The sequence below is a fragment of the Cottoperca gobio genome, unplaced genomic scaffold (genome assembly GCF_900634415.1).
Source record: "Cottoperca gobio unplaced genomic scaffold, fCotGob3.1 fCotGob3_200arrow_ctg1, whole genome shotgun sequence".
In the NCBI taxonomy this organism is placed as follows: Eukaryota; Metazoa; Chordata; class Actinopteri; order Perciformes; family Bovichtidae; genus Cottoperca; species Cottoperca gobio.
Window position 1 is genome coordinate 438797 of NW_021166839.1, and position 12707 is coordinate 451503.

A 12707-nucleotide genomic window follows, 5' to 3' on the forward strand; every position below is an offset into this window, starting at 1 on the left:
ACGTTATTCAAGGCTCTCACATTAAGGCCTTTACTGCTTTTAAAAAGTCTTACAAATGCTCAGACATGGAATATAGGATTTTATGAATCATTTATTTCTGATGTTGCATTTTAAAATCTCAAGATAGAATAAATGTTTAACATTTACTGAATGCCTTTCGCGTTGAAGTCACACAGATCTGGAAGAAATGCTTAAAAGGTATTTTTGGGTTTAGAGTTACAACTGGATGCTGCAGGTTAATGCTGAGTTATTTGTTATTAAACACTGTCCCTCCCCCCCTCAGACCCCCCCAGCCCCCCCGGATCCCCCGAGGTGAAAGACAAAACTAAGAGCAGCATCACGCTCGGCTGGAGCCCACCGGACAGAGACGGCGGCAGCCCCGTCAAAGGTTACATCATCGAGGTGCACGAGGAGGGCTCTCCTGATTGGAGGAGGGTGAACCCTGCCGACAAGCTCCACCCCTCCACCGAGATCACCGTCCCCGACCTGAAGGAGGGCAAGAAGTGCCGCTTTAGGATCTACGCCGTCAACGCTGCCGGCAACTCAGAGCCCGCCAAGACTGGAGACGTGCTGGTGCAGGACATCCTCAGTAAGATTATTATCATATTATTATATTAATATTACATTACATTACAGTTAATTTATCTGACGCTTTTGTCCAAAGTGACGTATAAAAAAAGCAAACAATCATGGGGATACAACTCCGAACAGCAAGAATCTTGTAAGTACAATAGCTTCAAATAGGTACAATCGTTTAAGTGAACACTGTCTTCAAATAAGCCAGTTTGAAGTGCAACATAAGTGCAACATACAGAGACAACAGAATACAAATTCAACTATTAGCTATAACTAAGCCAAACCAATATAAGTGTAACATACAAAAAACAGTTATTTAGTTTTCTTCATTCGCCGAAGTGCAGTCGAAACAGGTGAGTTTTCAGTCTGCGACGGAAGGTGTGAAGACTGTCTGCTGTCCTGACATCAATTGGAAGGTCGTTCCACCATTTTGGAGCCAGAATAGCAAACAGGCAGGTTTTGTTTGAGGGAAATCTGGGTCCCACTCGTAGTGAGGGAGTGGCGAGCCAATTGGTCGACGCAGAGCGAAGTGAACGCGCTGGGGTGTATGGTTCGACCATGGCCTGGATGTAGGAAGGGGCTGATCCATTCATAGCACGGTAGGCCAGCACCAGAGTCTTGAAGCAGATTTGGGCCGCCACTGGTAGCCAGTGAAGGGAGCGGAGAAGCAGTGCATTGTGGGAGAACTTGGGTGGATTGAAGACCAGTCGGGCTGCTGCATTCTGAATCAGCTGTAGAGGTCGAATGGCACATGCAGGCTAACCCAGGCTAACCCAGGTTAATGGTTTCTAATCAGTGGTTGATAAAAGTGTCTGATATTCGGTCCCCTGCTCTTTACTCTGTATATAAATAATATTTATTTTCCAACTGAACTGTAAAATGTTAAATGTTTCTATGCTGATGATACCATCTTTACCTTAAACCAGACTACTTCTTTTTATAACCTCCAGACATCTTTTATTAATTTATCTGCAAAAAGACAAAGAAAGCTTTAATGTGCCTGCTCTGATCAATTATAATAAATCCTGTGGAATCAGGTGAGACAGCTGAACTGTACTGTGACCCTGGAACAGAGCTTGTAATGTTATATATTATAGTAAATGTATAATCAAATATATTATATGTTTTTACCTTAGTTGAGCCGACGCTGTCTTTGGACGTGAACGCTCACGACCTCCTGACCTGCAGAGCGGGGACAACCCTCCGGATCCCCGTCACCGTCAGCGGACGCCCCGTCCCCAAAGTCACCTGGAACTTCGACGGGATGGCAGAGACGGAGAAGAAGAACGAGCTCCACATGCTGCCCGTCGACTCCGAGGTCAGACTTCAACAAACTACAGTTACTGCTTTGTTTGTACAATATGTCAATTTTCTGATTATGCCTATTTATATATAAATATATCAATATATATTGATACATATCTATATTGACATTAATATTGATATCAATATATATCAATATATATAAACTTGTATAAAACAATTGATTTTCAATAATAATAATAATAAAATATTATGATTATGACTTTCTATTATTATATATCTTTTTTTAACTTAATATGTATTATTATTATCTCTCTTTTATGCCCTGCAAATGTCATTTAATAAAGCTGTAAAACAAAAAGACTTTAATGTCTAAATATAAATATATAAAGTGTCCTGCCGGTGTTTCAGATCCACTCCACAGACACCAGCTCGGTGGTTCTGATCCCGGAGAGCAAACTGAACCACAGCGGGCGCTTCATCATTAATGCCGAGAGCCTCGCCGGACACAAGCTGCTCAAAGTTCGCGTCAACGTGCTCGGTACGTAAATACGGGGGATTTATTTTAATACGCAGAGTACTGCTAACCAGGAAGAATCATTTGAATTTAATAATCTTTGTTTACCTGGATATATTGTGAAGAATAATCTTTATAAGTAATTAATCTTTGTTTACTTGGATGTGTTGTGGACGTGCAGACCTGCCTGGCGCTCCTAGAGACCTGAAGGTGAGTGACGTGACCAGAGGAACCTGCAGACTCACCTGGAAACCTCCAGAGAGCGACGGAGGAGAGAGAGTCAAGAGCTACTTCATCGAGAAGAAGACGGTGAACGGCAAAGCCTGGACCAAGGTACGAGACTAAACACAGCTGGATATCTAACAATAAGCACCACCCACACCTGCTGCTTTATCACATAAAACATAATGAAACGAGGGAGATTTTTATCTTCTAAGACTCTGTAAAACTTACATATATACATATATACATGTATATTTTTAAGTTTGTTTTTCTCCATCAGCAGCGAGGTGTTGATGGACACTGATCCTTCACACCAATTCACATTATTTTGTGAGAGATAATACTCAGCCGACCAGTTTTATTTATGAAACAACATTTTTATTTGTGTAGAATTTGAACTTCTTGAAGTCACTGAGAATTTAGAAAAGGTTTTTAGCAAAAGGTGTTTATTTGTGCCCATTAGCAATAAAAGTTTGTGTGTTTACATTTCTGTGATCAGTTGGTATTCAAACATAAACTCCATCACCTCTTGTTCTGAGTCCAGACTTTAACCTGTCTGGTTCCTGCAGGTGAACCCGGCCTGTGCGGCTCAGTCTCTGGTGGTTCCAGATCTCATCAATGGTCAAGATTATCTGTTCCGGATCCGCGCCGAGAATCGCTTCGGCTTCGGCCCGCTCGCCGAGACCGAACAGGGAACCAGAACCACGGACCCGATCCGTACGTCTGCTCGCTGTTATTATCTTACACTTTTTTTTTTTACACGTTTATTTAGAACTGTGTGGAACCGTTTTTAGGCACAAAATATATAACTTTTATTAATCCTGGAGGAAATGTGACTATAACTGCATATATGTATATAATAAATATAAAGTGTATAATTAACACCAGTGCCGAAAAGAACAATAAGATAAATTAGTAAAGTTAATATATAATAAAAGTAATATTACACATGATGTTTGTAACTTCCTAATCTACTAAATTTATTTTACAACTTCACTTTTGTCTTCATTATTAGAACAAAAGCAAGAGGCTTAACACACTTTTACAAACTGTTCAATAAAACAAAATCTGTAGTATTAAAGAAAGTATATATTATAATAAATATTCCATGAATAGGACTCGAGCTCACTTTAAGCAAGATGATATATATAAAAACCTAAACCCTAAACTAACGACTAACAGAAATACAGTTTAAGTATTAATAACAATCCTCGTTGTGTGCAGATCCTCCCGATCCTCCAACCAGGCTGAAGATCCAGAGCGTGAAGAAAGGCGCCGTCAGTCTGACCTGGAGGGCTCCGAAGAATGACGGTGGCGCGCCCGTCACGCACTACAGTGTGGACCTGCTCTGCTGGGAGGCCAGCGGCACCGCCAAGGACTCCTGGAGGAGGTAAAAATCCTTATTTTTGTTAATTCTTTCATAACAACAACACAGTCATTATGTAAACAAACTGGCTAAACTCTGTGTTGCCTTCAGGTGCAACTGGAAGTTTAGTTTTGTAGGTGTTGCCTTCAGGTGCAACTGGAGGTTTAGTTTTGTAGGTGTTGCATTCAGGTGCAACAGGAAGTTTAGTTGTGTGGGTCTTGCCTTCAGGTGCAACATTGTAGGTGTTGCCTTCAGGTGCAACAGGAGGTTTAGTTGTGTTTGGTGGGTGTTTTGCTGTAACTGAACTGTGTGTTGCCTTCAGGTGCAACAGGAGAGACGTGGACTGCACCAACTTCAAGGTGGAGGATCTGACAGAGGGAGACGAGTACGAGTTCAGGGTGGTGGCGTACAACGAGGCCGGACCCAGCCGACCGTCGACCACCGTCGGACCCATCCTGCTGCAGGACCAGACCTGTGAGTCCAGATGCATTCTGGGAGATGTACCTCATTAACATCAGCACACTTAGAAATATTCAATATTTTCTACTACTTTATACTTACAGTAATATATATAACATAAAGTAATATTTAAAGGTGTATTGTACATAAACATTAACTTTAGGGGAGAATTAATAACATTTATTGTGAGTATTGGGTGTATAAATGTATTTAAGCATGCTAACTTCCTGTGTGCTGCAGGCGCTCCGTCGATCGAGCTGCAGGAGTTTATGGAGGCGGAGCAGCGCTCCGACGTCAGCATTGTGGCGAAGGTGCGTGGCTGCCCTTTCCCCACACTCACCTGGTACAAGGCCCCCCCGCACCGGCCCGAGGACCGAGTGGAAGTCCAGTACGACGAACACATCAACAAGATGGTGTCCGATGACAGCTGCACGCTGCTCATCCAGCAGAGCCAGAGGCCCGACACCGGCCTGTACACGCTGCAGGCCTGCAACAGCATCGGCAAAGCCTGCAGGGAGATGAGGCTCAACGTGCTCGGTACTTATAATACTTTATTACATATAGTAAAATACTTTATTATATATATTATATATACTCAGATACTATATACATATTCAAATACTTTATTATATATAGTATATATACTCTAATACTTTGTTATATATACTAAAATACTTATTACATTATTGTTATTACAACTACAACAATTATTTAACCACAGACGTATAACCCCTTTTTTTGTTCTCCAGGCCGGCCAGGTCCTCCCTCCGCTCCCATAAAGTTCGAGGAGATTGGCGCCGAGAGGATCACGCTGTCCTGGCTGCCGCCGAAGGACGACGGCGGCTCCAAAGTCACAAACTACGTGATCTGGCGGCGCGTGGCCAACAGGAAGACGTGGGTGAACGTCACCAACGAGCCTAAAGAGCGCGTGTGGACGGTGGAGAGCCTGATGGCCGGGCACGAATATGTGTTCCGCATAATGGCGCAGAACAAGTACGGCATCGGAGAGCCACTGGACAGCGAGCCCGAGATTGCCAGGAACCTCTACAGTGAGTCACAATAACACTTAATAATATACATTATATAATGTGAAAGACGTTATATACTTATATACTTTATTTAATATTTATTATATAATGTGAAACACTTTATTTAATATTTATTATATAATGTGAAACTCTTTATTTAATATTTATTATATATTTTGAAACTCTTTATTTAATATTTATTATATAATGTGAAACACTATTTATACTTATATACTTTATTTAATATTGAAAGAGGTGAGATTTGCATTAAAATTTCCTGAAACCTGAAAACTGAGGCAATATTGACAGGAAATAATCCAAATGTCCTGCAGGTATTGTGCCGTTGATCAGCTGTTATTGTTGTGCATTAAAGACATTAAAGTACTGTAACTTGGTGTCTTCTCTGCAGCCGTCCCTGGTCAGTGTGAGAAGCCAACGGTCGGTGGCGTCACGCTGGACTCCATGACGGTCAGCTGGGAGGAGCCGGAGGACGACGGCGGCACGCCGATCACCGGCTACTGGCTGGAGAGAAAGGAGACGACGGGAAAACGCTGGACCCGCGTCACCCGGGACCCCATCCGTCCCATGGGCATGGGCGAGTCCTTCGTGGTGAGTGGGCTTATCGAGGGCTCGCAGTACCTGTTCAGGGTGTCCGCTATCAACGCCGCTGGGCCCGGAGCCGCCAGCCCCCCTACAGACCCCATCTTCGCCAGAGACCCCATCGGTAAGAGCTGCACGTCTCTTCATTGTGTTGATGTGTGCCCAGTATCAAATAAAGACTAACATTATTAGTATTATAATGTGCACCGGCGAAGCCCTAGTTTTCACATACATTTTAAACGCTGGAGCAGGAAGTTAATCGCCTGTCTGTCTCCTGTAGCCCCGCCCTCTCCCCCGACCCCAAAGGTTTCTGATTGGACGAAGTCCTCCGTGGACCTGGAATGGATCCCTCCTCTGAAGGACGGCGGCTCCAAGATCATCGGATACTGGGTGGAGCACAAGGAGGAGGGCACCGAGGTCTGGGTTAAGGTGGGAGGAAATCAGCATATTACTAGACTTTTATCCTTTTAGACTTTTAGAGATAGACATGTTCTGAAGAGCGACTTCAGAAACTTGTTTGTGTCTTTCAGGCAAAGGAGACTGAAATCCGCGGCACCCGGCTTGTGATTGCCGGTCTGAAAACGGGTGGCAAATACAAGTTCAGAGTGACTGCGTTCAACGCTGCCGGTAACGGTGAGCCAGGAGAAGTCCCCGAGGTGCTCGAGGTCAACGACAGAACCAGTGAGTCGAATACTTTAGACGTTTCTCTCTCATCAACATGTCAGGTGTGAACCGGCAGGCTAACGTTGAGTTTCTCCCCCAGTTGCTCCCGAGGTGGACCTGGACGCCTCCGTGAAGGAGAGGATGGTGGTACACGCCGGCGGAGTGATCCGTATAATCGCCTACGTGTCGGGCCAGCCAGCCCCCGAGGTCACGTGGAGCAGAGACGGTGCAGCGCTGCCTCTTGAGGCTAAAGTAGAGACGACTGCCATTAGTTCGTCTCTGGTCATCAAACCCTGCGCCAGGAAGCACCTCGGCGTCTACACGCTGACTGCTAAGAATGCCGGCGGGGAGAAGACGAAGAACATCACCGTGGAAGTTCTGGGTAAAACACTGTTTTCATGTCCCAATGAGATGGCACCTTTAGAGTATTTTTCTTTACTTTAACTCACTGTGTCCTCCGCAGACGTCCCCGGGCCCGTGGGCATCCCCTTCTCTGCAGAGAACCTGAGTAGCGAGTCCTGCAAGCTCAACTGGTTCTTCCCCGAGAACGACGGCGGCTCTCCCATCAGCAACTACATCATCGAGAAGCGCGAGGCCGAGCGTAAGGCCTGGACCGCTCTGTCCTTCACTGCCAGCAGGCAGAACGCTATAGCTCAGGGCCTGACCACTGGGAAGTCCTACTTCTTCAGAGTGGCCGCCGAGAATGCCATCGGCATCGGACCCTTCATGGCGACCTCAGCCGAGCTCCTCATCAAGGAGCCCATGAGTGAGTAAAACTAAAGTTGTGGTGAACACTGTCTCTCAGATGAGAGGGTGAGGAGATCCACCTCAGATAAAGTCTTTAGAAAGCAAAAACTCTTTGAGGGAAATCAGAATTTTTAGATTATATTACAAATTTAAAGGAAAGTCAGATTTATGAGAATAAAGTCAGATGTTTTGGAAGTCAGAATTTCGTAGATAAATTCACAACAGTCCAAATGTCTACAAAAGTCAACAAAAGAATGAAGGCACAGTTTTGAAGGCAACAAAATGAAGAACAAATCTAAAAAGTCAAAATTTCAACTTTTTTTCTCTGACTTCTCTGATTAATCTCAGAATTTATCATTTTTATCGTCCGTCACCAAAACAATATCATTATCCAACATTTAAATTAGCAGACAACAGAATTCAAAGTCATTAGACCTGTTCCCGTCTTCAGATATAAACCCGCCTTTGTGTCTCTGCTCCCCTCAGGTGTACCGGACCGCCCCGAGGAGCTCGAGGTCACCAAAGTCACCAAGGATTTGATCAGCGTCACTTGGAAGGCGCCCAAGTTTGACGGCGGCTCAGAGATCACCATGTACATCCTGGAAGCGCGTATGATTGGCAAAGACAAGTATAGCAGGCTGACAAAGGAGAAGCTGATGGAGAGGAAGTACACGTACGACGGCCTGAGGGAGGGAGACACTTATGAATTCAGGGTCATCGCCGTCAATGAGATCGGACCCAGCAAGCCGTCCTTCTCCACCAAACCAATCACTTGCAAGGACGAGCTGGGTGAGGACCGCTGTTTGTAATTTAATCAGAATCTAGTTTATTGACACGAAGGTTTTCAGGGACAAGGGATTTGCTTTGGTGTATTGGTCTCCTACACCCTACAAACAGAAAACAACAGAAATTAACTTCAAAACCCTGTCCTAGTGTCTTCCTTTTCTGCACAATCCAAGTGTCCTAAACACATTTACAATACTAAAAACAGAAAACTGTAAGACAAAGCAATACGTGTTGAAAGAAATAAACCAGTATCATCAGCAAACTGTGAGACAAAGTTAGATAAAGATGCAACATGCTAATCAGTAATTGAGTTTAGGAGTAGGAGCCCTATGGTCGATGTAGGTGACGCAGAAAGACACTCTGCTTCTCTTCTTCCTCCCATTGAGACCAGGCAGAATAAAATGGAAACCCCCAGAGAATCCTCCGTCTCGATCTTCTTCTGACTTTGTCCTCTTCTGTCCTCACAGAGCCACCCACCATCGAGCTGGACTTCCGCGATAAAATCATCATCCGTGTGGGCGAAAGCTGCCTGCTGCAGGGCCGCTACACCGGCAAGCCTTCTCCGTCCATCATGTGGTACCGAGACGACGACGAGCTGAAGGCTGACAAACATATCATGTTCAAGAACACGCTGACCACCATGTCGTTCGGCCTGATGAAGGCTCAGCGCGAGCACAGCGGCAGATACGTGGTGGTAGTGGAGAACAGCACTGGGTCCAGGAAGGGAGTCTGCAACATCACCGTGGTTGGTACGTAGGCGAGACTCAGCCGGAAACAAATCAGTATCAGCAGCATAGCATTAGAAATATAGATGAAGAAGCAGCATCTAAATCAATGATTACACAGGAAATAGAAGATGTCCACGAATAGACCCCTGTGGGACACCACAAGTAGCCATTTACATTTAAATGATCAGAATCCGGGTTATTACCAGGTAGGTTTTCACACGCAAGGAATTTGATTTGGGGTATTGGTGCATTACATAAATATAGTAAGAGAAAATAGAAGTAAAAATTAAAGCAAAAAACATAAATAAAGAATAGAACAAAAACAAATACATAAAAAAGTATGTACAATATATCTAAAATGAAATGAAAGCTGCATAGAAGAAAATGACTAAAAATGAAAATTAAATAAATATGTACAGTATATCTGAATTAATTAAAAACATATGAAATGAATAACAATTATTTGTGGCTGAATCAGAAGATTTAAACTCACTGGAATTTAGCTTGTTTCTGGTCAAGTGGTCAGGCCAGTATCATCAGCATAATGCGATAGATGTCCAGTTGCAGATGCAGCGACAACATTATTGATGTGAATGAGAAGTAGAAGGGCTCGAAGAAAAGATTTGCGCATTTGATTTACATTTATAAAGTCTGAACAATGCGGGATTGGTTTCTCACATCTTGCTCTCCTGCAGACCGCCCGACTCCTCCTGTCGGCCCCGTGGTGTTTGATGAGGTGCACAGAGAGTTCATGGTGGTCTCCTGGAAGCCTCCTCTGGACAGTGGCGGCGTAGATGTCTCCAACTACATCATCGAGAATAGAGACATCAACAGAGATGCCTGGACCACCGTGACGTCCGCCAACACCAAGACCTTCTGCAAGGTTTGGCAACCAAACTCCAGTCAGCTTTTGTGTCATTTTAAAGATCTGTACCTGACCCAAAAAGACCTATTGTTCTCTGCTGCGGTTCAGAGATGTTTACATGTATATTTCTCTCAGATCCCCAAGCTAACGGAGGGCAGGGAGTACATCATGAGGATCTCTGCAGAGAACATGTACGGCATCAGCGACCCGCTGGACTCCGAGGAGATGAGAGCCAAAGATCTCTTCAGTACGTTTCATCCACTTGTTCCAGGAAATAACTTCAGTTTACTTTATGTGCATCATGGTGCCAAATCCCCTTGGAAAAAAAACATTTCAACATTTTGATTTCTCTTTATTATTGTAGCTCAGTGGAAAAACTACATCTGCTTATAAATATTATTTCCTTAAAAGATTCCTGATAAGTATTCAGATCCTTTACTCCAGTAAAAGTATTAATACTCTGTAGAAATACTCTGTTTCATTAAAGTTCCTTACTTAAGTAAAAGTCATTAAGTACAATCAAGAGAATGTATTTAAAATATTAAAAGTGAAAGTAAAAAATATTTTAATGAAATTAAGAGTTGAAGCATCACATCTTAACATTTAACAAGAACATAACAAATGTCTTAAAAGATTATAGAAAAAGTTCAGCTGTACTTAAATATACTGTTGAGTAGTTTAATATACATCATAAAGATACAGCTGCAGAGGTTAAACATACTATTACTAAATTATTGTTATTACTACTATTGTTATTTTATTACTATTATTATTATTATCATTATTATTATTATCATTATAATATTCTGCCTTCAGCCCCAAGCTTGGCAGTCAAACAGGAAATGAACCTCATTCATACAAACCAGAAGTATAAAGTAGCATAAAGTAAAACCTAAAAGTACCTGAACTCATGCTTATATAGAGTACTTGAGTAAATGATAACCCGGTTCTTCCTCCCGCCCCGCAGGAGTCCCAGAGGCCCCGGAGATGCCCACGGTCAGGGAGGTGTATGGCACAAACGCTCTGGTGCTGTGGTCCCGGCCTCGCGATGGCGGGAAACCCATCACCAACTATATCCTGGAGAAGAAGGAGCCCACCGCCAAGAGGTGGTCCAGAGCCACCCGAGACCCGCTGTACCCGGCCACCCAGTACCGGGTCCAGGACCTGGTGGAAGGATGCGAGTACGAGTTCAGGGTGATGGCTGAGAACGAGCTCGGCACCGGTGACCCCAGCGTCCCCTCCAAACCCATCCTCGCCAAAGACCCCATCGGTCAGTACCACACACAGTCATGCCTTTTATTATCATATTGAATTTCATATTACATTCTTTATCTCTTTTCCAAATGAGCTTCTTTGTATTATTTGCAATAACATGGTTTTCCTTCTGGATAAAAACGTTGACGTTATGATAATAATGATAATAATAATAATAATAATAATAATACATTTTATTTGGGGGCGCCTTTCAAGATACCCAAGGACACCTTACAAAGTGCAAGAGATAAAAACAGCAGGACATTGGAGAGCAGACAAACAAAACCAGAGATATGGTGCAGACACTTGAAGAAAACAAGAAAGAGAAGAGGGGGGAGGACACAGAAGTTAAGATGAAATATTAGCATTTTATCTTGTATTATCTTTTATTATGTGACTATAAAGCTTCGTCAACAACAATATTAGCAGAGTTCAAGTGTCGTGTCGTGTCAGTGTATACACACAAAGTACATTCAGATATTTATATTTATATACATGTCAGCACGTCAATCCAAGATGGCAGCACATCTCTTTCTTTGTCCGTATGTCTGACAACTTAACTTAACTTATCTGATTATATTTAAATTGTCTGGCGGACACTGTCAGTTTACAACTGCTACATTTAAATCCTAATCGGAAATGTAGTAGTGTGGTTTACTTCTTCGTCTCCTCGGAAATACGGGATCGTTTCTGCTTGGACTATTGGAGCCTGTTCTATCCCTTTTTAATTAGGAGCGGCACCGGGGGAAGCCCCCACGGGACAAATTCTCTCATCCCCGGTTTTACCAGGCCGGGGAACGTGCTCCTCTTGCAGTCCGCTGGGCTTTATGGTGATCCCCCTCCCTCTGGTCCTCTCCCCCGCTTCTGTCCAGTGCGCTTCTGTGGACTTGGCCCGTCTGATGAGCCTCATGGCTCTACAAGACATCTTTATTATCCCTGCTAGCCGTGTTCCTGGCCTTGTATTCGGTTTAAACACCAAGAGAGAGCCATCAAATAATCTCTGTCTGTAGATGTTTAATTGTACTGTTATTGTTGATTTCAGGAAATGTGCAACCTAACCCTTTTAAATCGAGGTCTGGTCTTGGTCTCATCCATTTGAATGTGCGCAGCTTGATTGCTAAAATGGATATGATTCGTATTTGGGCACATTCAACTGATGCTGATTTAATAGTGATATCTGTAACCCGGCTAACCAAGTCCATTCCAAACAAGGATATTAATATTGATGGTTACAATGTATATAGGACTGATTGACCTAAAAAGGTTGGCGGTGTTGCAGTCTTTGTTAAATCTAAGTTTCATGTAAAGATTCTTCTCTCTACATCACTGACAAAACAATTTGAACTGTTGGCTCTTGACTTGGAAGTATCAAAAGCTCTCCATATCACTGTCGTTGGTTGCTACAGACCACCTTCAGCTGTCAGTGACGCTTTACCATCTTTAATGCAGCTTTTGTCCAGTCTTAACTATAGTGAAATTGTCATTGTGGGTGACCTTAACTGGAACTGGCTGCTACCAGCATCAGAGGACTTTAAAAAATACTGCAATTCCTTAAATCTCTTTCAGATAGTTGGTAGTCCCACTAGACCCAATCTGAAATCTCCTGAAAAATCCTCCTTAATTGATCTTATCC

At 43.3% G+C, this 12707-nt stretch overlaps 1 protein-coding gene across 19 annotated transcripts in view; it reads left to right on the forward strand.

The window, feature by feature from the left end:
- The window catches only part of ttn.1 (titin, tandem duplicate 1), a 221661-nt gene that overhangs the window by 125842 nt on the left and 83112 nt on the right, over nucleotides 1–12707 (forward strand). For all 19 annotated transcript variants that reach the window (XM_029426576.1, XM_029426565.1, XM_029426579.1 and 16 more), the window contains 19 exons: nucleotides 284–589; nucleotides 1713–1894; nucleotides 2251–2380; nucleotides 2538–2689; nucleotides 3148–3295; nucleotides 3803–3968; nucleotides 4267–4418; nucleotides 4644–4940; nucleotides 5153–5452; nucleotides 5841–6155; nucleotides 6312–6460; nucleotides 6562–6712; nucleotides 6795–7076; nucleotides 7158–7460; nucleotides 7928–8230; nucleotides 8695–8976; nucleotides 9651–9838; nucleotides 9956–10067; nucleotides 10788–11090. In XM_029426576.1, coding sequence (XP_029282436.1) covers nucleotides 284–589; nucleotides 1713–1894; nucleotides 2251–2380; nucleotides 2538–2689; nucleotides 3148–3295; nucleotides 3803–3968; nucleotides 4267–4418; nucleotides 4644–4940; nucleotides 5153–5452; nucleotides 5841–6155; nucleotides 6312–6460; nucleotides 6562–6712; nucleotides 6795–7076; nucleotides 7158–7460; nucleotides 7928–8230; nucleotides 8695–8976; nucleotides 9651–9838; nucleotides 9956–10067; nucleotides 10788–11090 — 4221 coding nt within the window. The remainder of the gene's footprint in view (nucleotides 1–283; nucleotides 590–1712; nucleotides 1895–2250; nucleotides 2381–2537; nucleotides 2690–3147; nucleotides 3296–3802; nucleotides 3969–4266; nucleotides 4419–4643; nucleotides 4941–5152; nucleotides 5453–5840; nucleotides 6156–6311; nucleotides 6461–6561; nucleotides 6713–6794; nucleotides 7077–7157; nucleotides 7461–7927; nucleotides 8231–8694; nucleotides 8977–9650; nucleotides 9839–9955; nucleotides 10068–10787; nucleotides 11091–12707) is intronic.